General features: G+C 54.0%; 1 protein-coding gene across 1 annotated transcript in view; it reads right to left on the reverse strand.

Moving 5' to 3' along the window:
• The window catches only part of IGFN1 (immunoglobulin like and fibronectin type III domain containing 1), a 49,761-nt gene that overhangs the window by 11,960 nt on the left and 12,291 nt on the right, over positions 1-25,510 (reverse strand). Inside the window, exons 11-23 of the mRNA XM_047076448.1 lie at positions 25,141-25,190; positions 18,396-18,513; positions 17,756-17,880; positions 17,488-17,629; positions 16,836-17,138; positions 16,019-16,318; positions 15,370-15,543; positions 14,221-14,349; positions 11,865-12,167; positions 10,793-10,881; positions 8,821-9,016; positions 7,793-8,092; positions 6,697-7,023 (exon numbers count right to left, since the gene is read on the reverse strand). Of these exons, the coding sequence (XP_046932404.1) occupies positions 6,697-7,023; positions 7,793-8,092; positions 8,821-9,016; positions 10,793-10,881; positions 11,865-12,167; positions 14,221-14,349; positions 15,370-15,543; positions 16,019-16,318; positions 16,836-17,138; positions 17,488-17,629; positions 17,756-17,880; positions 18,396-18,513; positions 25,141-25,190 (2,556 nt within the window). The remainder of the gene's footprint in view (positions 1-6,696; positions 7,024-7,792; positions 8,093-8,820; positions 9,017-10,792; positions 10,882-11,864; positions 12,168-14,220; positions 14,350-15,369; positions 15,544-16,018; positions 16,319-16,835; positions 17,139-17,487; positions 17,630-17,755; positions 17,881-18,395; positions 18,514-25,140; positions 25,191-25,510) is intronic.

The raw sequence follows: 25,510 nt of genomic DNA on the forward strand, positions 1-25,510 counted from the left end.
GAGACCTGCAATACGAGACACGTTCAAACAAGTTCTTTCGGCAGAAGCAAAATGAGACCACATGGAAACCTGAACTACACAAAGGAGTGAAGAACACTGAAAATAGTAAATATAAATGGTTTTTCCTCATTAAAAATATCTTTAAAAGACAATTAAGGTTTTTTTTAAAAATAAAGTTTATTTATTTATTGTGAGGGGGAAGAGGTAGAGAGAGAGAGAGAGAGGAAGAGAGAATCTCAACTAGGTTCTGCACTGTCAGCACAGAGCCCAATGGGGGTCTCGATCTCATGAACTGTGAGATGATGACCTGAGCCAAAATCACGAGTTGGGTGCTTAACTGACTGAGCCACCCAGGTGCCCTGACAATTGAGTTTTTAAAGCAGAAATAATAATGTATTTGGTGGGAATGCAAACTGGTGCAGCTGCTCTAGAAAGCAGTGTGGAGGTTCCTCAAAAAATTAGAAGTAGAACTACCCTATGACCCAGCAATAGCACTGCTAGGAATTTACCCAAGGGATACAGGAGTGCTGATGCATAGGGGCAGGTGCACCCCAATGTTTATAGCAGCACTTTCAACAATAGCCAAATTATGGAAAGAGCCTAACTGTCCATCAACTGACAAATGGACAAAGACGATGTGGTTTATATATTCAATGAGACACTACTTGGCAATGAGAAAGAATGAAATCATGCCATTTGCAGCAACATGGATGGAACTGGAGGGTATTATGCTAAGTGAAATAAGTCAGTCAGAGAAAGGCAGATATCATATGTTTTCACTCATATGTGGATCTTGAGAAACTTAACAGAAGACCATGGGGGAAGGGAAGGGGAAAAAATAGTTACAGACAGAGAGGGAGGGAGGCAAACCATAAGAGACTCTTAAATACAGAGAAAAAACCGAGGGTTGATTGGGGGGTGGGGGAGAGGGGAAAGTGGGTGATGGGCATCGAGGAGACCACTTGTTGGGATGAGCACTGGGTGTTGCACGGAAGCCAATTTGACAATAAATTATATAAAAAATAACTAAAAAATAAAAATTCACTGAAAAAAAAATAACGTATTTGGGGTTTGTAACTTATGTAGAAGTAAAAAGCCATGACAAAACATCCCAGAAGATGGAAAGAGGAGAAGAGACTAAGCATGCTATGGTGAGGTTCTTACTCTGTATTTGAAGAGGCATATTCTTTGAATGTAAACTGTGATAAATTAAAGATACGTATTATACCCTAGACAAGTCCAGAATTTTGTTGGCTATGTCAACACTCCTTTCTCAGGAACTGAGAGAGAAAATGGCAAGAAAATCAATAAGAATATGGCAGATTTATAACACCATCAACCAACTTCACCTAATCGATATTTGCATAACACTCCCTGAAACAAAGGCAGAATGCATCTCCTTTCAAGTGCACAGGAAATATTTAACAAGATGGGCCATGAAACAAGTTTCATTAGGTTTTTTAAAAATGTTTATTTATTTTTGAGAGAGAGAGCACGAGCAGGGGAGGGGCAGAGAGAAAAGGGTTCAGAGGATCTGAAGCAGGCTCTGTGCTGACAGCAGAGAGCCCTATGTGGAGCTCAAGTTCATGAACCGTGAGACCATGACCTGAGCTGAAGTTGGATAGTCAACCAACTGAGCCACTCAGGTGTCCCCCATTAGGTTTTGAACAGGTTGAATGACAGGGTACCTGGGTGGCTCAGTTGGTTAAGTATCCGACTTCTCGATTTCTTCTCAGGTCATAATCTCACTGTCATGGGATCGAGCCCCGTGGCAGTCTCTGCCCTGGGCATGGAGGCTGCTCAGGAGTGTCTCTCTCTCCCTCTCCCTCTGGCCCTTCCCTTAGCACACTCTCTCTCTCTCTCTCTCTCTCAAAAAAAGAATGAAGTAAACAATAAATAAATAAATAAATAAATAAATAAATAGGTAGAATCATAAAAGTGTACGATCTAATTGCAATGGAATTAAGATAGAAATCAAGAAGGGATAGGTTGAAAATCTCACCTATTTCAAAATCAAACAACACACTTGTAAATAATCCACGGGTAAATAAAAAAGTCATAAGGTAAATTAGAAAATATCTTGAACTGAAAGAAAATGAATATGCATATCAAAACTTGTGGTTTTATAAACCACATAGCTCAAACAGCATTTCAAAGAAAAGAGCACGTTAAATCCAAAGTGAGCCAAAGAAAGGAAATAACAAAGATAAGAGCAGAAATCAATGAAATTGAAAACAGAAAAATAAGAGAAAATCAATGAAACCAAAAACTGGCTCTTTGTAAGGATCAATAAAATGAATAAACCTACAGCCAAACTGATTAAGAACAAAAAGGAGAAGACACAAATTATCAATATTAAGAATGAAAGAGGGGGCGCCTCTGTGGCTCAGTCAGTTGAGAGTCTGACTTCAGCTCAGGTCATGATCTCACAGTTCGTGGGTTCGAGCCCCACATTAGGCTCTGTGCTGACAGCTCAGAGCCTGGAGCCTGCTTCGGATTCTGTGTCTCTGTCTCTCTCTGCCCCTCCCCCACTCATGCTCTGTCTCTCAAAAATAAATAAAACATTAAAAAATTAAAAAAAGAAGAATGAAAGAGAAGATATCACTAGAGATCTTACAGCCAGTAGAAAGGACAATAAGTGAATATTACAAACAACTTTATGCTGATAAATTCAATAATCTGGATGAAACGGATAAGTTCTTTGAAAGTCATAAATAACCAAACATTCAAGATGACACTGATAGCCTGGATAGCCCTATACGCCTATTAAAGAAATTAAATTTGTGGTTAAATCCTTCCCATAGAGAAAACTCTAGGTCCGGTGGCTTTATTGGTAAGTTCTGCCAAAAACTTAAAGAAGATACTGTATCAACTCTATACGAACTTTCCCAGAAAACAGAAAAGAAGTAAGTAAGACAGATTCCAAAAACAGACCTACACATATATGGTCAATTGATTTTCAGTGAAGGTTCCGGCTAATTCAATGGGGGGAAAGGATAATCTCTTTTTAAAAATGGTGCTAGGCCAACTGGATAATGAAAAAAGAAAGAAAGCAAGTTTTGGCTATTACCTCACACCACATAGAAAACTTAACTCAAAAGGGATAGATCTAAAAGTGAGAATTAAAACCCTAAAACTTCGAGAAGAAAACAGGAGAAAATCCTTGGGGCCTTGGGTTAGGAATTATTGTTCTTCATTTACAAGTGAGGAAGCGGGCAAAGACAGGATAAGGAACTGCTGAGGCCACATAACTAGTTAGGTGGCAGAACTAGTCTTCAAACCCTAACATTCATGCTCACATGGAATGTACTTGACTGGCAAGGGCTTGGGGGCTTTGTGTGGAAATGAATGAAAATGTCCATGATCTTTCCCTTCTCCTTCACGTTCTGTCCTGGTCATAGAAGTGTGCAACTCCCTCCCAGGCACACGTGACGTCACTTGCCCTGGACGTGAGCACTGGTGTCCCCACCGTCAAAACAGACCCCTGCTTTCCACGGTCCTGGGCTGAGTTGTTCACACTGAACTGCCTGCAGCCCTTGAACCCAGCCTGTGCTTTCCCACCTCCAAGCCTACGCTAATCACGTTCTCATCTCTGCAAGCCCACTTCCTGCTTATCTGCCGAGAAGGTTTCCACCTCCTTTAGGAAGCCCTCCTTGATGCTCTCAGCCTGCAGCTCTCCCCTCCTCTGAGCTCCTCAGGACTTTCTTGGTGCCTTTGTTAGTCTTCTCTCCCTTCCAGAAGGTAGGTGTCTTGAGGGCGGGTCCCATGTCTGAGTCACCTTTGTACCTCCCTGCACAGCACCTGCTCTGGGCCATCAAATGGATGAATGTATCTTGAGAAGCTATCACAAGTTGGGGTCTTTTGTTTTTGTATCTCCTTGGAAGGTCAGGCCCCAGCTCCACCCTTAGGAATGCGGAAAGGGCTCTTCTTCCATCCTTGCTATGTGAGCCTTTGTTCAGAGCCAGGCAGGCCGCGGGCACTGGGTCATCCCCTCTGTGGGAACCCCCCTCTTCTCCCTATTGCTGACACTGCGGTCTGAGCTGAAGCCCTGCCCTCCCCACACTGCAGCCTAAAAAGCACTCAGGCGAACAGTTCATACAGGCTGAAGTGTTCAGCCACTGCCTCGTAGTTTCCAAGAACTTCTTTCTTTGCCCGTGGCCCCAGGTTGGCCTGCCGTGGTAGCAAGGCAAAGACGGCAAGAGAAAACCCAAGGAAAACAGCTCTTGTGGGTTTCCCTGGTGGGGGCAGGAGTGAACCACGGCTTAGGCTTATACAAAGTCATCTAGTCCGTCCCCCTGCCTCTGGGGGCCGCTATTGGGCTATTTGGGGTGGACAATTATTTCTCGAATCCAGAAAGCTTTCCCCGGGTCACATATTCCCACATCTCGGAAAGGAGTTTTTGACATCCACCCTCCTTCATCCCTCCGTGGGGCTTGTGCGCCCTCCTTCCTGCATCTGACTGCAGTTGGGTGTGAGGGGAGGCCAGGAAGACGGAAGCCTGGAACCGGACAGAGGGAGTGAAGAGCAGACTATGTCAGGCCACTGGCCGGGCCTCGGAGCTGGCACCCTGGGACAGAGTGGGGCTCAGCCTTCCCGGGGCCCCCTCCTTCCTTCTCGTCCCTGGGAACCCTGGAGTATTTCATGGAAGCCCAGGAGGCGCAGAGGCCACGCCTTGGGGACGGAGGGGCACCTTCCGGTGGGAGGTCACATAGAGGTCCTTCCCTGGAAAGGGAGGCGTCCCAGCCTGTCTGTGACACAGGGACTGTGGAGAAGGCGAGGAGGGGCCCACACAGCCCTGGATGAGAGCCAAATCCCCATGCACTTGACGGTCTCTCTCAGCACCTTCTCACGGGGCCCACAGGTCACAACCTGGAGTAGGATTTTCCCCAACCCAGACTCTTTCTGGTGCCAGGGAGGGACAGGCAAAGGGCAGTCCTGGGTAACACTGGCTCTGTGACCCCTACACTATAACACCCAGGAAAGCCCTTGCTCTGCCGCTTACAGGAGTTTTGGCAAACAGAGGAGCGTGGGAGGTCTCTCTACTATGCAGACCCAACAAGTCTTCTCCGCTTTCCTGCCCCGGGAAGCCACTGCTCACAGGCCTGGGCTGCAGAAGGAGGCCAGTCCTCACCCAATTTTTCCCTTGAGCCAGAACCCACCCGTCCTCCCAGTTGGAGCCTGGAATGAAGGCTCTGCATTGGGAACCTTTCCTCCACCACACCAACCCCAAGTTAACTTGCAAATGATAGGCTTGTATTAGCTTAATGTTTTAATGATGAAAGGCACAGAAGGCACTCCCTCCACACATGCCCTGGACGCCCTGGCCCTCACCCAGGTCCTCTGACCTCCTCATTCTTCCCTCTGGTGTCCACAGCAGGCCCAGCTCTTCCTGCTCTCCCTCTAGGAACCCAGCTCGGGAAAACAAGGACTTGGCCTCCATGTTGCAGACAGGTTCTCTCTGGATTCCCCCAAAGTAGAAAAGAAAGAAGCCCACATAATGAGGGCGGAGGAGGTTCCCTGTCATCTGTTCAGGCACTTGGCTTGGGGTTGAGAGGCTGGATGCCCCCGCTTCTTCTCTTTCTTCCCCAAGGACTCCATGCCCTTCTGGTGGAACATCCCCAGGAAGCCCCTCACTCTGTCTCCCTGGGGCTCTGGGCACTACCAGTGTGCTCCATCCTTTAGGACTGGCTCTCTGGGCCAGTGTGGGCGTCAAGAGGGAAGTTTCAGGAATCTGTCACCATCCGATGGCTGTGGGGCCAGACAGGGCCATCCCAGGGCGAGGTAGGGCTAGGAGCTAGATTCTGCAAGACAAAGCACACCAGAATATTCTGGCTGGTCCTGAAGGAGCAGCTGCCACTTCCCCTCCCACCCCTCTTACATGGTGAAGGTCACACAGAACAGGGTCAGGCCTAGGGGCTCTGCCGTCAGGGGCCATGGGTTCAAATGCAGAGACACCGCGTGCTCTCCGAGCTTGGGCAAACTCCCTCCCTGGCAACCATCTCCAAACACCTTTTTGAAAACAGTCTTTTCAGGACTAGGTGTGTGCACACGCTGGGGCGCTTTGAGAGTGGCTTCCCGAGGGCCTTGGCATAAATGCCACAGAAACAAAAGACACGCTGGTTCGGGGCTGAAAGGGGCATTTTTGCCCAAAGGTTGATTCTGAAGAGTGAAAAATGTGTAGGAGTTACTTTTCCCCCCCTTCTTCAAAATAGAAGATGTTTAAGTACTATTAAGGAAAAACTGGTTTCTTATTAACATATAGTATTTGCTTTACTGAAAAGGAGACTACTGATAAGGAAATCAGTGGGGCTTTTTGGACTTAACGTCTGTATCTGGGCAAATTTATGAAGGTGCAACACAGAAGGCAGAAGAAGCCTCTTTAGCTCTCAGCTTGAGATGTGTTGCAAGGCCATACTGGGAAGCTTGGGTGGGTGGCACATAGTCCCCTAAGCCAAGAGTTGGTTGTCAAGGATCTAAGTCAATACCTCATTTTGCAGATGGGCAAATCAAGGCCCTGGATGGCAAGAGATGGCCAGCTTAGGTAACGGGGATCCTGGAGAGCCAAGGCGGTTGGAAGAACCTGGTATCCTGACCTGCAGCCCACTCACTCTTGAGGCGACAGGGTGGGCTCCCTGCTCTGACTCTCCTTCCCTTCCCCCTTGCCAGCTTGGCCTTCTGCCGGGGCGGGACGTTTACCTATGACAATGAGGGTGGCGGTGCTGACAGCCTGGCCCAGCGTGTTCTCAGCCACTGCCTTGTACTGGCCGCTGTCCTTGGGGGAGACACTGGGGATGATGAGGGAGCACACGCCCAGCACATCAGTGCTATATACTTCCGGGTTTCCTGCCAGGCTCTGGTCGTCCTTGAACCAGGTGACGCTGGGCCGGGGCCAGCCCCGCACGGCACAGCTCATGCAGCACTCACAGCCCTCAGGCAGCAGGTGGGTCCGCAGGCCCACCAGGAACCGGGGCTTCTGGCTCAGGTCAGGCTCCCGGTAGCTGGGAGCCTTCACCGTGAACCTGTCTGTGGCAGAAACCAGGGCGAGAGAGAGAGAGAGAGAGAGAGAGAGAGAGAGAGAGAGAGAGAGAGAAAGGTCAGTAAGCAAGGAAGGGCTGGCTGAGGCGTGAGTCACATGGAATGCAGGCATTTCCTCGGTCCTTGTGCCACATCTTACCTGCAAATTTGGCCCCCACAGCTTGACTCACTTTTTTATCTTTTTCTTAAAATACCTTTTGGATTTTTTTTTCAACTACAAGCTAATACACATTCGCTGTGGACAAACTAGAAAGTATAGAAAGTCAAAAAGGGAAAGAATAAAAACCATGCATAATTTCATTGCCTATCAACGACCAGGGCTAACATTTTGGTGTGGAATCTTCCAGACATTTTTGTGTGTGTGTGTTTTAGAAATATGGAATCATGCATTCGATTTCATAATCTGCTTTTTCTAGTAACTACTTTGAAGGCCCACATTTCATTAACTCTAAAACATACTTGGTTTTCAGAGAAACATTAACCTCTCTTTGCTGTATTGCCTGCAGCTGATTTGTGACCCCGCCCAAAGGCTTCCTGGACACGTGGACACCCACGGCCCTCTGTTCTCTCTGGACCCACCCTGAGTCAAGGACACAGAGGCCCGTAGGCTGAGCGAGGTTCGGAGGTGGTGAGGTGGGGAGTGGGGGAGGCAGGGAGGCGGGGATGAGGGCGGGGCGGCCAGAGATACACTGAGCGGAGCTCGGCCACCACTGCCCGGGTTGCCCCCCAGTGGCAGCCCGCATCCCCGAGAGCTCACCTCGCTGCCGCTGGATGCACCAGGGCTGACTGGTGTCTGAGGGCTGGCTGGCCCCCAGCTCGTTCTTGGCCACCACCCGGAAGTGGTACTCGTGGCCAGGGAGCACACCCAGGAGGGTGAAGTGGTTGGTGTGCACGTGGTCGGCCACCTGGCGCCAGGGCCCGTGCGCCGAGGAGCGTGTCAGCACCTCGTAGTGCAGGGGGACATCCCCGGCCTCATCTGGAGAAGGTTCCCACTCAGCCGTCACTGTCCCAGGCACGTTCTCCTGCAGGCGGATGGGCCCGGGAGCCTTCGGGCATGCTGCTCAAGAAAGCAAAGGGAGCTGAGTTCCGGGGGTACTGAGCAGGGGTCCCCAGGGCTTCTGCACGGCCCTCCCGGAGGTCCCCAAGTCTTCCGAGGTCCTGGGAGTGCAGTCTTGCCATGCAGGCAGCTAGAGCCAGAGAGAGAGCTCAGCTGGGGGTCTGCAGCTATCCCTAGAGAGTAGAAAACCTTTCCAACAAGAATTATTTGAATTCACTCTGGTTTATAAGTCAAATGACACAGGACAGCGGAGGGGCTTGCTTCCACAAGACCAAGTTGCAGAGCCCCCATCATTAGCTGTAGGTCACTTCTGTGTTCTAGAAGCTTCTCCAGGGTGGGTGGGGGCTATGTGGGAGTCCCAGTGGGGAGGGCAACATTTATCGTGTACAAGGACCACAGACAATCCTTCCAAGGCTCATTCAGTTGAGGTAATGATAATGACTATCTTTGCTCACTGACCCCAGATGAAGAATAACAAGTCCAGTGAAGGGCTGTGGCTTGACTGTCCCTAAGTTCCTGGGGCAGGACAACGGACCCGCACCCCGCACCCCACTCCAGACTCTGCTTCTGCCTTTTCTCCTTTCTTCAAGCTCTTAGGAATGGCTGGTGGTGTGGTCACCTTGGATTCCCTGGCATGGTAGACGAGCTGAGACTAGGCTAGATAGAGAGCTCCATGCCTTGGGGAGTGGCAAGCCAGTGTCGGCAGACCCTGCCTAGGCCTGCCTCACCTGCCACCCTGAGGGGGAAGCTGTAGGTAGCCTCCTTGCCCTCCAAGCTCCTCAGCACCACAGTGTAGAGGCCACTGTCTGAGAGGCTGGCCACAGGAATCAGGAGCTGGGTGAGGCCATCCTTGGTGAAGGTCACATTTCTTTTAGGCAAGGGCAAGCCATCCTTCAGCCAGGTCACCTCAGGCATGGGGGCAGCCTGGGAAATGAGAGGAAAGAAAAGTAAGCAGGGGAGGTTTTGTGGGGGTGATGGTATTTGAGCTGGGCCTAAGGGGAGAAGAGCATTCTCGGAGGGGAAATGTCTGGGCAGAATCACAGAGGTGAGAAGTGCCTCTTTAGGGAGGGGCTGGTCGAGAGGGAATGATACAGGATGGTATGGTAGGGGGCGGTGGGATAGTGAGGAAGCAGGACAGGGAGAGTAAGGCAAACCCCCAGCTCCTCGCGAGATCCTCTGGTATTGTACTCACTGGGCATCAGAGTCAAATGGGCATTCCAACAGTAATGAACCTCACGGGATTGTTCTGAGGATTGGAGAAGTTAGTAACACGTGGAAAGCATAGAGAAGAGGGCCAAGGAACACTCAGTGTTAAACACTCAGTGTGTGTTAGGTATTTTTGTCACCACCGTTGTCCTTATTATGGTCTAATTGTTAAGGACATGTAATTTAAATGTCTTTTTAATGTTTTGTTTATTTTTGAGACAGAGAGAGACAGAGCATGAGCAGGGGAGGGGCAGAGAGAGAGGGAGACACAGAATCCGAAGCAGGCTCCAGGCTCCGAGCGGTCAGCACAGAGCCCGACGCGGGGCTCGAACTCACGAACCGTGAGATCATGACCTGAGCCGAAGTCGGACGCTTAACTGACTGAGCCACCCAGGTGCCCCAAGGACATGTAATTTAGAGTTATGTCTGGGTTTGAGTCTGGCTCTGCCGCCTATGAGTTCCCACACAGATGATGTTGGTGACAATGATGATTCTTTCTAAAGGCTTTTAAAATTTAATTAGAGAGAGAGAGAGAGTGCAAGTGGGAGAGGGAGAGAGAAGGGGGGAGGGGCCGGGGGGGAGAGAGAGAGAGAGAGAGACAGAGAGACAGAGAGAGAGAGACAGAGAGAGAGAGACAGAGAGAGAGAGACAGAGAGAATCCCAAGTAGGCTCCACACTAACAGTGTGGAGCCCAACACGGGGCTAGAACGCATGAACCAAAAGATCATGACCTGAGTCGATATTGGATGCTTAACCGACTGAGCCACCCAGGCGCCCCGACAATGATGATCTTAATAGTAATCATCATCATCATCATAATTACTGATGGATAACACACACTGGGCACTTGCTATATGCCAGGTACTGCACATGCTTTCCATGTATTAATTCCTTGAATCCTCAGAAAAATCCTTTGAGATAAGTTACTATTATCCCCATTTGACAGATGAGGAATTTGGAACACAGAGAGGGTAAGATATTTGTCCAAAGTCAAACGGCTAGTGAGTAATGATGCTAGAACCTGACCCCAGGCAATCTGGGCTTCCAGCCACCACACATTACTGCTACATTACACATACAGAGACAGGTGGTGTTGGTTGGGGATCATCCCGAGTCAAATGCAGGTCATGTGCTTGTACAATACTCATTCTAAGGTCAAAAGGGATTATCCATCCTGCAGGCCCCTGAATTCCCAGGCTAAGTAAGGAGAGGTGGAGGAAAGTGGGCACCATAGCTTAGAGGTGCAGTGACAGAAGCTACCACTAGAGGGACTTGTAGACAAGAGCAGAGTGGCCACCCAGTGGCCAGGTGAGGGGCTGTGCCTTCAGGGAGGACCCTCTTCCTTCCTCACTTCTGGCCTGATTTCCAGCACAAGCCCTGACCGCTGGCTGGGGACCAAAAAGGAGGGCGGTGGGGAAGAACCACAGGGCTGAATCCGGCTCTCTTGGCTGCTCTGGGCTCCCTTCTTCCCCACTCCCCATTAGATATACTCACTTCAAAGGAAACAGGCACACGAATGGTGTCCCCAGCTCTGACCATCAGCAGGTCCTCTGTGCTGGAATCCATGAGGAACTTGGGACAGACTGGAACACACAATATGGCTCGTCACCTCCCTCCACACTTGGGCCCCAGCTCCAGGTCTCCAACAAGGCGGAGCTGGAGGGGGAAGTCTGGGCCCGACTAATTGGTGCAGAGATCTATGGTGGCAGGCGAGGCTCTGGAGGAAATGGATAGGGAGCTGGGAGGAGGATCCTGAGGGCAGGGGGAGCCGCAGGAGGTGGTGGGGAGCTGAGAAAGGGAAGCCATCGGGGAGAGGGTGAGGGTTAGGCCGGAACAGAGGGCGACAGTGAAAAGGTAATCCAACTCTTATTTTGCAGAGGAGATAGATGAACACTGATCTGAGCTAGGAAGTGACAGGCTTGGGACCACACCAAGCCGGAGGCGGAACCAGGACAAGGTTCCAGGATTCTGGACTCTGGGTACACGTGCTATTCATTGTACTTGTCTTCCTTATGGTTACTATGACAACTAGGGCCTGCTGGGATGGCCCAGGTCAGCTTGGGTCAAAGACGAGTCAGCTGTTTCCAGGGGTTAAATCCAAAGGAAAAGATCCACGTTTGGGTAACAGGGAGCTGTGTGTCTTCTACTCTGAGCACAAACTGTGGGTGCTTAGTAGCACTTGAGTAGCACTTATGCCTTCTCAGGTCATGCTTGGGAAGCAGCAAAGAATCCTGGAGAGAGCCTGGACTTTGGAGTCAGAGTCACCTGGTTTAAATCCTGGCTATGCCACATACCAGTGGTATGACCCAGGGTCAAGGGCCTCTGACCTCAGGTTCCCTATCTGTAAATTGGGGGCAAAAATATGAACCCTGTAGGATTTTTATGAGTTAATGAGAAAACATTTCTGGACGGGCCTGTCTGGTCCAGTGCCGGGCTCATAATAGGTGCTTGATAAATGGCCCTTCATGAAACTGGGGAAGGGGATCCTGGCTCGGCAAGTGCACGGACGCTGCTCAGAGGCCCTCTCAGGAAGGGGGCACAGGAAGAGCAAGGAGGTGGCACTCACCGGTAACAGGCATGGCTTGCACTAATGCATCCAGGGCAGTGGGCTGGCCGTGGCCCCCGTCGTTAACTGCTGTCACCCTCAGGAAGTAGCCCTCTTGGGGCCGAAGCCCTTTGACTGTGAAGGTGGTGACCGGCACGGTGCCCGTATGGCATGGGCTCCATTGCAGACTGTCTGAGCCACGCAGCTCCACCACATATCCCTGGGCTTCGTCCCCATCCTGAGCATCCGGCTGGGCCCAGCTCAAGGTGATGCTGGTGTTCGACGTATCTGTGACTTGGAGGTCCCTCACGGGCCCTGGGGCTCCTGGCCAGGTACCACGGGAATGTCAGGAACGGCATCACCCTCTCTTGAGGGAGGCCACTCAGTGTGGATATTCATTAGTTTTCATGGGGGAGGCTGGGTATCTCTTTCACTTAAGGATTCTGCCCCTAGACTTCCCTAGAGCAGGTACCTGGAACCACACCCTTACTCTATCCTATACTCTGCCTCAGCTGCGCACCACAGATCCCAGGTCACCTGCTCCAGAAAGCTTTCCCCACCTCAGTCCACTCATTCAGCCACCTGCCAACCCACTTCCCCTAACTGCCCTTCTGTATTTCCTGGAATGGGGTATTTTCGTTGATGACCTCTTGGGCTCCAAGATCCCCGAAGGCTAGAATTCTATCTTTTGGTTCTGAGCTCTAAGTTAGTCAAGACCGCCTTTTGGGCACTCAGTCCATACTTACTCTTCACCTGTTAAATGGGAAGGAAAATAACAGGCCCTACGCACCCACAGGGGTTGTGACGTGTGTAAAGAAAGGGCTCTGTGAATTGCACAGCAGTCTCTCAGGCCTGGTTGCCCACTGGAATCATGTAGGGGGAGCCTTACAAACACTGATGCCTAGATCCCACCCCCCAGAAACGTGCATTTCATTAGTCTGGGGTGCAGCCCAGGCAGCAGGATTTTTAAGAGGTGTCCACGTGTTTCTAAATCTGGGCCAGGGCAGTGCTTCTCAAACTTGAATTTGTTTACAAACTGCCTGGGGATTTGGTTAAGACTACAGATCCTAATTCGGCAGCCTGGGTGAGGGCTGAGATTCTGCATTCCTAGCAAGTCCCCAGGTAATGCTGCTGGTCCATGGACCATGCTTAGTAGCAAGGGTCTAGGACAGGTAGGGACTGGGGTGGCTAATGTGGGGCGCTGCTTACGCTGCTTGCTGTCTCCATTCCCTATTAGCGATGAGAGAGGGAGAGAGATTGATAAACTAGGACGGGGTTGGTCCACTTGCAAGGGATAAAATCTTCCCCCTCTCATCCCCTCCATTCCACACTCTGCCCTTTCTAGGACTAAAACTTAGATGCCACTGGGTCCATTCAACTTGTACAACGTTCTGTTCCTGCTGGGTTCGTTTCAACAGACCTGACACCTACCGTGTGTGCCCTGTGGGGATACAAAAGGACTCTCAAGGTGTGGACCACCTGGCCAACCCAGGAGGTGCCAGAAATGTGCCTCTCCCTTCATGGCTTGTCATTAGCAGACTCATAAGGGGATAAGAGGCTCATAAGAGGTATACAGAGGAGCGTCTTCCAAGTTGTATGTCTTGGGGTGAGGTTTTGGATAGGTGTTTTGTGGAAAAGGTATTCTCTCCTCAAATTTGGGAAATCTGGCTCAAACTAGAACAGGGCCCTTTCCTGTAGGACTTGGAAATATCAGAGGCTAGATGTTATAAATATCTGTTGTTGTGGTGGTGGTGGTGGTTGTTGTTATGAACATCTTTGATCACAGAACTTTTTGGCTGTCTGTGTTGTTCTCAACATCATGATGCTCTGACATCTCTCTGTGCATGGAGGTCTGAAATCACAGACAGGGAAATGCTGTTCGAGGCTGAATGTTTCTCAAGGGCAGAGACCAGGATTTATTTACCTAGTTGCGGGCACAGTGTTAGCCACCTTGAAGGGCAAATATCTGCTGTTTGGAGAGTCAATGGTGAGGTTCCACTGTGACCTCCCACCTGCCCCACAGAGATGACGACCCTTCACTGGGGTGGGCGGACAGTTATAGGACTGGAATGAGTCCTTGAGAGCTGACCTTCTCAGAACCTGAAGAGTGAGCAAAGTGATCTTAGGAAGGGCTTCTTCTAATCCCCACTGCCTGGCCCCTGGGCCTGTCTGATCTCAACTTGGGGGCTTATGTCTCCCCCAGGCCCCTAAAATATGCCTCACCCCAGAGGCCTTCCGACCTTTGTCTTCCAGCCTTCCTGACCATTTCCTTCAGGACTGGCCCTGACCTACGGCCCCAGTCCTGTCCCGCGGGCTTCAGAGCTGTCCCCTGTGCCTCACCACCACCACCCCCAACCTGGGTTGGTGCTCTACTTACTCATGGGGTCCCGAGCAAAGACAGCATCTGATGGGGGTCCAGGCTCTCCGGGACCAGAGGGAGCCACAGCCGTGACCCGGAACTGATATTGACAGCCCTGCCGCATGTCCACCACGGTCCACTTCCTGCCTGTGAGAAGCCAACCCCACATTAGTCCCACCGTGACAGGACCAGGTGATGGGGACACAGATGGCGCCACCAAGCTCTGGAAAAGACCAAACCTAGGGTACCTTCCTCCTCTCCAGGCAGCCAGCTACCGGTGACTCGGTTCTCTCCAAGGTGAAAACAACACTGCTCAGGATGTCAGAGGCCCTAATCCTTGTCTGGTTCTGTCACTAACCTGCTGGTGGTCTTGGACAAGTGCCTTAATCTCTCTGGTTCTCTCTGCTTTACAGAGTTATAAGTGTTGTTATAAATATATATATTTATAAATAAGACAGAATGACTAGGAAAGTTGGAAGAATGCCCTTAGTTCCAAACCCTTTTTCCAGAGATGAGGAAACTGAGGCCCTGAGAGGCCTCTGCTCCTAAGTGGCACAGCCCTGGCTAGAAACCTGGTCTCCTGACAACCCGCCTCGAACCTGGTCTTTCTCCTGCAAACTTGGCTTGGACTTTTCTGAGTTCTTTCCGATCTCAGAAAGCAGTTTCTTGGAAACCGTAGGGAAGTTAATGGGATAGGGGACACTTCTCCCCATCTTATGGATGAGGAAGGTAAGATCTAGAGAAAAGAGTGCATTGCCCAAGGTCCAGGCCCAAAGGAAAGGGGTTAGTGCTAGCAGCTCCATCTCTGGCTTCCATCCTGAGACTTCCGGAACCCTCTCCAGGGTTTCCTAACCTTGGCACTATTGGCATTTGTAGCCAAATAGTTCTTTGGGGGCGTGGGGATGGGGAGAGGGGCGTGGAGCTGTGTATCGTAGGATGTTTAGCAGCGTCTCTGGCCTCTACCCCCCACCTTCCCACACTTCAGTTATGACAACCCCAAATTGCCAGACAATTGCCAAATGCCCGCAGGGGGCGAGACCACCCCAAGTGAGACCCACTGTACTAACGGGATCGGGCACGATGGTGCCACAGGACCCTGGAGCCCGGAGGTCACGTAGGGAAGCTTTGGGCCAGGATAACTCAGAGCGCCCATTCTGGCCCACTCACCAGGCACGGGCTGCGCATTTACTGCTGTCCAGGTGTTACTCCCCTTCTTGCGCTTCTCGATCAGGTAGCCCAGGATGTGGGCACTGCCGGGGCCCCTAGGTGCCGTCCATGTCAGTGTGATGCCCTGGCTGGAGGCCGACTGGATGGCTGGGGTGGAAGGGGGCCCGGGAAGAGCTGGGGGCAGAGAAGGTGCAGATCAGCCCAGCGGCTGAGGAAAGGTGCCAGCTCACAGTGAGGTCCTGGGGGCCACACTCTGCTCTTTCCTAGGGAGCATCAGGGGGCTGAGCCAGCCTGCCCTAGGACACTGTTCTGGCTGTGGCCTGGGAGCCTAGAGGCTGCCCTGAGGCCCCTCAGCTTCAAGTTCCCTCCAGATGGAGGGCATCTGCTGGAGAATGGCGCTTGCCCCACCCACGCTCCTGAGAAAGTGGGCTCTGCTTGTCCACCCCTTCTCCCAGAGAGCCAGGGCCGCGAGAAGACCCCATAAATCTTGCTTCCTGATCGCCCGCCAGATCCCCAAGGAAGCTGACGTCAGGAGTCTCCGCAGTGCTCTAGAAGGGCCCCAAGACCCCCGGTGTCCCTCAGTGTCTGGGGCAGCCCCGCCTACTCTCTGGGCACAGCGGAGAGCCCGGGAGTGTTAGAGCCCTCTTACCCTCGGGAGCCACCAGCACCTCTGTGGACTCCAGGGCCTCCCCGGGCCCCTCAGAGGTCACAGCCCGCACTCGGAAGGTGTATTTCTTGCCCTGCTCCACGTGGGTATCGGTGAAGGTGGTGGTGCCTGCGGGGGGCTCGCCCACCTTCAGCCAAGTGCTTCTGCCAGCCTGCCGCCTCTCCACCACGTAGTGCTCCAAGGCCCGGCCCCCGTCGTCCTGGGGGGGGCGCCAGTGGAGGCAGACACCAGCCCCCTGGCAGTCCTGTGCCTCCAGGGGACCTTGTGGGGGCTGGGGCTTGTCTGGGGTCCCACCGAGAGGAGCAGGAAGAGAAGGGGGGGTCAAAGGAGCTGGAGGGGAGTGGCGCTAGACTGCCCCCCTCATCAGCGGATAAGCCTGCAGTGGGGTAGAATGTCCAGAGGGCCTTGGGCATTACCTGGAGGTGTCCCCGGTCTCCACCCCCAACACACACACACAGACCCACAGGGGTGACGTGGAACGTGCCACCGTGGCTGCCCCTGCTCCAAGCTAACTTGCTGCCACCACTCAAGGCCGGGTGCGTTAGCTCCCGGGGCCGGGCACATTCTCCCGGAGAAGCACAACCAGAGGGAGCCCAGCCCTGTATTTATCTAAACTGCTTCTTCCTGACCAGTCTGAGAGGGGGAGAAAGGACAAGGTGGAGAAGGTCTGGATCTTAAACAGCATGCAAATGAGGATCTGAGCCCGGGGACCGCACTCTGGGCCTGCCCCTCCTGGCGGGGAGGTTCCAGAAGCCCATGACCCTCAGGCCTTGGCTGGGGAGAAGGCTGGGGCTGGCACCTATAACTTGCAGGGTGAGCTCGGCCTGGACGGAGCCTCCCTCGCTCCTCAGCGTCACGCTGTACTGGCCACGGTCCTTCCTGCCAGCGCTAGGGAGGCACAGCCGAGTGAAGCCGTCCCCCAGGGCCAGCTGGACCCCCCGGCTGCTGCCGCTGCCCACCAGCTCAGCTCCGTCCTTCTTCCAGGCAGCCTGAACTGGGAGGTGGCTCTGGAAGGGGATCTTCACTGTCACCGGCTTCCCAGCCTTGACCACCAGGGGCTCTCTCAGTTTCTCTGTCACATCTGGAGCGATGACGGGGCGATCTAGAGACACAACGGGGCAAGGGCTTCAGACGGCAGCCTGGGCACCACGCACCTGGGGGGTGGGGACACAAGGACCCGGAGAAGGAAATGTGGCCGAGAGTAAAGACCCCTCCCCAAGAGGACTAACAAGGGGATGAATGGGCTTCATCTGCTGCAGGAGGGACTAGGATTAGACCTCTCTTCCTGACAGAGGGTAGGGAGAGTGTGGGTCGGCTTTTTAAAATCACCTTCTCAGACTGAGGATGACATTCGTCACTGGCTGCAGACAAGCACACAGTCAGGTGTCTAAAGGGGGGAGCATACCACCTGGTGCAAAGGGGCTGCTGAGCAGGGCAGGGCGGAGCCTCACCATGGACACTCAGGGTGGCCTCGCTTCGCTGGTTGCCGGCTACAAAGGTGTACCTCCCAGCCTGGGGCCCCTGCACGTGGGCAATGAGGAGGCTGTGCACGAGACCATCTTGCTCAAAAGTTACTCCATCCTGGGCGCTGAGCTGGAAACAAGGGCCACAGAAGAGCCTGTCATCCCCACCCCTGCCCAGCTCCTCCAGGCCCCCCCACTGGGGTAAGCAGAGGCCCCTCCCACAAACTGGCTGGAAAAGCACGGGGGCAGGCAGTACCTTGACTCCATCTTTAAACCAGGCACCGGGGCCCAGGTCACGGGTGAGGGTACAGGAGAGGACAGCGGCCTCTCCCTGCTGTACTTCCAGGTCAGCCAGGTTCTTGGAGAAGTAGCTCATGGGGCCTGGAGATACACAGAGGGAGTTGGGGGAGGGGCTAGCCACCCAAGGATTCCCCCCAAGGCCCAGCCTCCCAGACCATGGCCTACACTGTGCCCTGGGAGGCCACCACATCCTGCCAGCTGGGCTCAGCAAAGCCAAACCTTCCATTTCTTCTCAGCAGGACCTAGGCTTGTATGGGAGACCTGGGATGCAAGGTAGATGAAGGGGCCCCTTGAGTCACATGGGTGGGAAGTCTGAGGTCTGAGTGGCTCACACAGAGCATTTCAACAGCTCTAGTTCTTTGGACATAGGATGTTAAGACAGAGACCCAGAGACCTCTGGGCCCCACGCAGCCTGGATCCCACCTGCACAAGGAAGAAGAGGCTGCTTCCTAGATGGGAAGAGATCCCTAAAAATGGGGGGAGGGGCGCCAGCAGGGACAAACTCCTGGGGCTGGAGACAGAATTGAGACCGACCCAGTCATTCCAGTTGCCCTTGGCTCTACCCCACTGGAGCCATTCCCCTGAGAAATACTTACCTTGGGCCTCCTTGGAGAAAGCGTCAGTGCCACGCTTGGATCTGGATCTGGTACTCGGGGTGGCATCCCTCCCCTGGCCATAGATGTCTGACCTGCCGTCCTTGCCACCTCTCCTGCTGCCAAGATGACTTGGGGGCTCCTGGCTCCAGTCTTCGTGCAGAGTCACCCCTCCGCTCCCTCTGCTGTCTCCTCCCAGTGGCTGCCCCAAGCCTCTGCCCTCCTCTGCTCCCCTTCTCTTTGCTGTTCCAGCCTCCACCCCTGACTGTCTCAGGGACCTGCTTCTGAGCTGGCCAGGCCTTCTGTCTGAGCCGCCACACTCTTCTGCTCCCCATCCCTCATATTCCTGTTGGGCACCTGGACCCTGGGCCTTGTCAGTCTCAGCCTCCAGGGACCCTCTTTCTCCTCTATGTCCTTTGTCTAGCTGAAAGCCCATGCCCTGGATGCCCCCTGATCTGTCTACAGAGTCTTTTCTGCCAAAGGGCCCATCTAGGCTATTCCAGGCTCCCTGAGGCCCTAAATCCCCAGGTTTTTGGGTGAAGCCATTCTCCCTATAAGTGGAATTCTCTTCCTCCAGGACACCTGAGTCCCCTGGGCCAGTAGACCTGCCCCTTCCAGGACCTGACCCTTTGCTATCCAGGAACCATGGGCCTTGACGCCCACCAGCTCCTTCTTGGCCTGGAGCACCCTTCCTGCTCCTGGAGCCATCATGGGTCCCACTGAAAGTGGGATCTTTCTCCTGCAGAGATCTGGAAGCTCTGGAACCTGGGGACTGATTCCCAGCACCTGTGCTACCTTGGCCAAATCCCTGGTCTTCCCTGTCTAGGGCCCCAGTGTGGCTTACACCTTGTCCATCAGCAGAACCTGATGCTGATTTATTCCTTTCCCCAGGCATCCGGTTGCTGTCCAGAACCTGGCCTGTACCCACTGAACTCCTCCATGCAGCTCCCATCCTTCTGCCTTCCACCTGTGAGTCCCCACCTCCCCGAGGTGCAAATCCCCCAAGGCCAGCTGCTCTACCCCTGTCTGATGTTCCTGGGCCTGCTTTCCAGAAGTCCTGCTCATGTCCACATTCCAGAGCAGCCACATCTGCCCACGTCTCACCCTCCATTGCGCCCTGACCATCAGGAAACCCAGAAGCCCCCATACCCCCTGCTTGATCTGCGGACCCACCCTCCCTACTGGGATGCTCTCTGCCCCCAGGAGACCCTGGGATCCCAGCAGCATCTTGCCACTCTCTGACACCTGATTTTCCCATAGAGCCAACAGCCCCCGGCGCCTCAGGGACCCCTGAGGTTCCAGGGCCCTTGAGACCCTTCTTGGAGTCCTGCCCATCTGAAAGACTCTGTGACCCTCCTTGAATCCCCAACACCCCTGCGCCCGAAGGATCGTCCCCGCATGCTGCACCATCTATAGTTGCTGGCACCCCAGTCGTCCTAGAGCCTAGTCCTGGACGTGCCCCTTTCAAAAGCCTCCTTCCTCTGCCCCTCTCTGAGCCATCTTTGGAGTTTGTGCCACCATCAGCCCCTTCTGATGCTGTCCAGTATCTTGACCCTTGCCCTATGGCTTCTTGGTCTCTGGGTGCACCCTCATACCCCACTCCAGCCTGTGTGCCTGTTACTCTGAAACTCCCTGAACCATCTCTGTAGCCCACCTCACCTTCTGACCCCATTTTTTCAGATACCCCTGAGCCTCCCCTATAATCTGCCTCATTTCCTGACCCCAGTCCCTCAGTACCCCCCAAATCACCCCTACGGCCTGCTTCACCCCCTGACCAGATTCTGCCAGAACCTCCCAAGCCATCCTTATAACCTGCCTCATCCCCTAACCCGATTCTCCCAGAATCCCCCAGACCATCCCTATAATCTGCCTCACCCCCTGATTTGATTCTCCCAGAAACCCCCAAACCATCCTTATAACCGGTCTCATCTCCTGACTCCATTCTCCCAGGACCCTCCAAGCCATCCCCATAGCCTGCCTTACCCCCTGACCCCATTCTCCCAGAACCCCCCAAGCCGTCCCCATAACCTGATTCACCCTTTGACCAAATTCTTTCAGAATTTCCCAAGCCATCCTCATAGCCTGCCTTACCCCCTGACCCCATTCTCCCAGAATCCTCCAAGCCATCCCCATAGCCTGCCTTACCCCCTGACCCCATTCTCCCAGAACCCTCCAAGCCATCCCCATAGCCTGCCTTACCCCCTGACCCCATTCTCCCAGAATCCTCCAAGCCATCCCCATAGCCTGCCTTACCCCCTGACCCCATTCTCCCAGAACCCTCCAAGCCATCCCCATAGCCTGCCTTACCCCCTGACCCCATTCTCCCAGAATCCTCCAAGCCATCCCCATAGTCTGCCTTACCCCCTGACCCCATTCTCCCAGAACCCCCCAAGCCATCCCCATAGCCTGCCTTACCCCCTGACCCCATTCTCCCAGAACCCCCCAAGCCATCCCCATAGCCTGCCTTACCCCCTGACCCCATTCTCCCAGAACCCTCCAAGCCATCCCCATAGCCTGCCTTACCCCCTGACCCCATTCTCCCAGAATCCTCCAAGCCATCTCCATAGTCTGCCTTACCCCCTGACCCCATTCTCCCAGAACCCCCCAAGCCATCCCCATAGCCTGCCTTACCCCCTGACCCCATTCTCCCAGAATCCTCCAAGCCATCCCCATAGCCTGCCTTACCCCCTGACCCCATTCTCCCAGAACCCCCCAAGCCATCCCCATAGCCTGCCTTACCCCCTGACCCCATTCTCCCAGAACCCTCCAAGCCATCCCCATAGCCTGCCTTACCCCCTGACCCCATTCTCCCAGAATCATCCAAGCCATCCCCATAGCCTGCCTTACTCCCTGACCCCATTCTCCCAGAACCCCCCAAGCCATCCCCATAGCCTGCCTTACCCCCTGACCCCATTCTCCCAGAATCATCCAAGCCATCCCCATAGCCTGCCTTACCCCCTGACCCCATTCTCCCAGAATCCTCCAAGCCATCCCCATAGCCTGCCTTACCCCCTGACCCCATTCTCCCAGAACCCTCCAAGCCATCCCCATAGCCTGCCTTACCCCCTGACCCCATTCTCCCAGAACCCTCCAAGCCATCCCCATAGCCTGCCTTACCCCCTGACCCCATTCTCCCAGAACCCTCCAAGCCATCCCCATAGCCTGCCTTACCCCCTGACCCCATTCTCCCAGAACCCCCCAAGCCATCCCCATAGCCTGCCTTACCCCCTGACACCATTCTCCCAGAATCATCCAAGCCATCCCCATAGCCTGCCTTACTCCCTGACCCCATTCTACCAGAACCCTCCAAGCCATCCCCATAGCCTGCCTTACTCCCTGACCCCATTCTCCCAGAACCCCCCAAGCCATCCCCATAGCCTGCCTTACCCCCTGACCCCATTCTCCCAGAATCCTCCAAGCCATCCCCATAGCCTGCCTTACCCCCTGACCCCATTCTCCCAGAACCCTCCAAGCCATCCCCATAGCCTGCCTTACCCCCTGACCCCATTCTCCCAGAACCCTCCAAGCCATCCCCATAGCCTGCCTTACCCCCTGACCCCATTCTCCCAGAACCCTCCAAGCCATCCCCATAGCCTGCCTTACCCCTTGACCCCATTCCCCCAGAATCCTCCAAGCCATCATCATAACCTGACCCGATTCTCCCAGAACCCTCCAAGCCACCCTTATAACCTGTCCCACCCCCCATCCTCATTCTCCCAGAACCCCCCAAGTCATCCCCATAACCTGCCTCACCCTCTGACCCCATTCTTCCAGAACCCCCCAGACCATCCCTATAACCTATTTCACCCTCTGACCCAATTCTCCCAGAACCCCCCAAACCATCCTTATAACCTTCCCCACCCCCCATTCCCATTCTCCCAGAACCCTCCAAGCCATCCCCATAACCTGTATCACCCTGTGACCCAATTCTCCCAGAACTCCCCAAACCATCCTTAGAACCTGCCTCAACCCCCCTCCTCATTCTCCCAGGATCCCTGAAGCCATCCCCATAACCTGCCTCACCCCCTGACCCCATTTTCCCAGAACCCCCCAGACCATCCCTATAACCTATCTCACCCCCTGACCCCATTCTCCCAGAACCCTCCAAACCATCCCTATGATCTGCCTTACCCACTGAACCCATTCCCTCAGGAGCTCCCAAATCTTTCCTATAGCCTACCTCATCTACAAGCCCTATTCCTCCAGAGGGCCCAATACCATCCTTATAACCTGCCTCACCCCCTGGCCCGATCCCCCCAGGCCCAAGACCCCCTGACCTTTCTCCATAAGCTGTTCTCCTTCCAATTTGCTGAGGCCCTCGAATTCCTGATCCACCCCCATAACCCGGCACATCACCAGAGCCATAAGCCCCCTGGCTCTTGGAACTGGCCCCAGCATGAGGAGCTAGTGCCTCAGGGAACCTGGTATCATCCCAATGACCAGCTCCAGCTCCAGAGGCCCTAGCACCAAGGTCCCTGGTCCTACCCCCGTCATTCACTTTACCTCCTGCCTTCAGATACCCTGGCTCCGTGGCTCCTGCTCCCCCAGAGCCATCTTCATGGCCTCCTTCTCCAAAGGCCCCCAGAGACCCTGAGGCTCTGAAGTCCCCATAGTCTCCAGTCTGACCCCAGGGTCTTATTCTTCCAGAGACCCCTGGTTCTGCTTCCGCATGTCCCTCCCCAACAGACTCCACTGTTGTAGAGGCCCCGTGGCCACCTCTACCTACAGACCCCACTGTCCCAGGACTCCCTAGGCCACCATGAGAATGATGCCTTCCCCCAGGGCCAGTATCCCCTTGGCCTCTGGATGCATCCCTGGCCTCTGGATGTATCCTGGCTTCATCCATGGGCCCTCTTTCAGGGCTACCTGAGCCACTCTTGAGACTAGCAAGTTTCCCAGACCCCCTTATTGCAGGACCAGAACCATCTTTGTTTCCAGACCACATTTCCCCAGGTACCCCTGAGCCATGCCTATAACCACCCCCTTCCTCAGACTCTGTTCCCCCAGGTGTCCCAGAGGCAACTCTACAACCAGTGCCATAACCAGATCCCATTTCTCCTGACGTCGCTGAGCCATCACTATAACCAGCCGCATTTTCAAGACCTGGTTCCCTGGCATACCCTGAGCCACCACCATACCTAGATCCTATTCTCCTTGCACCTCCTAAGCCATCCTCATAGCCTGTCTCACCTCTGGGTCTTTGTCCTCTGGAGTCCCCTGACCCATTCCAGAAGTCTGGTTCAGAACCTGTTGTCCCTGGACCTCTTAACCCGTCAGGGTCTCCTGGTGTCCTCCCAGACCCCTGAGCACCCAGGCTTGGAGACCCAATTAGCCTGTGGCTTCTGGTATCCACCCCCTGACCAGATCTCATCAGTCCAGCCCCTTGGGCACCACCCACACCACCATCCCCTACACTAGACCCCAACATTCCAGGCCCACGGTGAGCCCCAGTTTTGCTGAGGCTGGACCCTGTGTCATCCCAAGGACCTGTGCCCTCAGACTCTATTCTGCCACTACCCTCTGCTCCCCACTGCCCTGCTGTCCAGCTTTGTGAATACTGGAGGCTTCCGGAGTCATGCCCTGCCTCACCCAAGCCCCCTGCTGTCTCCTGGCCCTCCCTTCCCCGGAGTCCCTGTAGGCCCTTTTCCCAGCCCCCAGGACCTCCTGGGCCTCCAGGGCTAGTTTTGTAGCCCTTTCCCCCACCCACAGACTTCCCTGGGCCACGATCATCTGCCTGTAGTGAACCCTCAGCTTTGTCCTCAGGCCCCTCTCGTCCCAGGAGGAATTTTCTGCTACCAGATATTGATGATTCCTGGAAGTTCTTTCCTAGAGATTCCTCTGGCCCCCAGAAACCCCTTGCTTCCCCATTATGAGCATCTCTACCTCCCTGAGAGCCCCAGGACTCAGGGCCTATGCCTGCCTTGGAGCTAGAAGCTGTTTCTCCAGAGTACTCCTGGGCCCCAGGACCACCTGCCCTATGACTGTCTCTGGCTTCCCCCAGGTCAGTCCCACTACCCCACACTGCCCTATTTGCTCCTTTCTGCCTTTCCCTGCTCCGATCACCCCCTCCCTCCACCTCACCCAGGCTTCCCTCCTGCAAAATCTCCATCATTTCCTCTTCTGACCAAGAGCCCACAGGACCAGACTGGGATCCCCTCAGAGCTGTCTTTCCCCTCCCAGGTCCCAGATGAGCACTGCAGAGTTCTTCCTGGCTATGCCTGTCCAGGGGACTCTGATGATCTTCTCTGTATTCCTTTCCTTCCCCACCGCTTCCCAGGCCTCCAACCTGAGAGTGCCTGGACTTAGCCTCCCAGCCTCCTGCTGTCCTACCACATCTGTCCCCATCACTGTCCCTGCCATGATCTTGCTGTTGACCTTCCGTGAGGCCCAAACCTGATTCCAGGCCTTCTCCCTGTGGATAGGGGCTCCCTGGAAGGCTTCTGTCCCAGCCTCCCTCCCTGTGTAGCTGATTTTCCCCAGGGGGAGTGACTGTGTATCCCTCTGCTTCCCCAAAGCCCTTTCTTGCCTGTCCAGGGCCCCAGGCTGAGCCAGCTGCCCCATCACCCTCCATCAAGGAATAGCCATGCCCACCAAGGCCACCTGTCTCCGAGCCAGCTGTGAGCTGTAGCTCAGAAGCAGGCCTGGCCCCATTAAGGGAGCCCTCCAGGGGGCCCTGTTCTCTGGGTTTCCCTCCCTTGCCACCGACGCTCCTGGAATCTTCTGCTTCTGAAGTCTGGGCTCCTTGTGCTTGCAGCTGGTGGTAATCACTTGTGGTCATAAGGCCTTTATCCTTCCCAGCTTTGGTGAGAGGTCAATGGCCCCACAGAGAGACGAAAGAAAAGACCCGTTAAATCAGGCCAAGGCACCTGTCTGACCCCAACTGCTTTGACTGACCTTCAGGTTCCCCAGTAGAGAAAAAGCTGACCATCTCAGAAGCCAGGGTGTGCCAGCTCACTGATAGATGAATCCTATCACCACCTCCCCCAGCCCTCAAGCCACAGACCATCCCGCTGCTGCTATGTGCTTCATGAGGATTTTTGGAGAAAACACATAACCCCAAACTCATCTCCTTATCAAACTGCCACGAGCAGTTGCATGGTTTTTAAAAGATCTATTTG

This window comes from Lynx rufus, unplaced genomic scaffold (assembly GCF_022079265.1).
Source record: "Lynx rufus isolate CCGP_SWC_20201006 ecotype Redwood Valley unplaced genomic scaffold, mLynRuf1.p SCAF_15, whole genome shotgun sequence".
Lineage (NCBI taxonomy): Eukaryota > Metazoa > Chordata > Mammalia > Carnivora > Felidae > Lynx > Lynx rufus.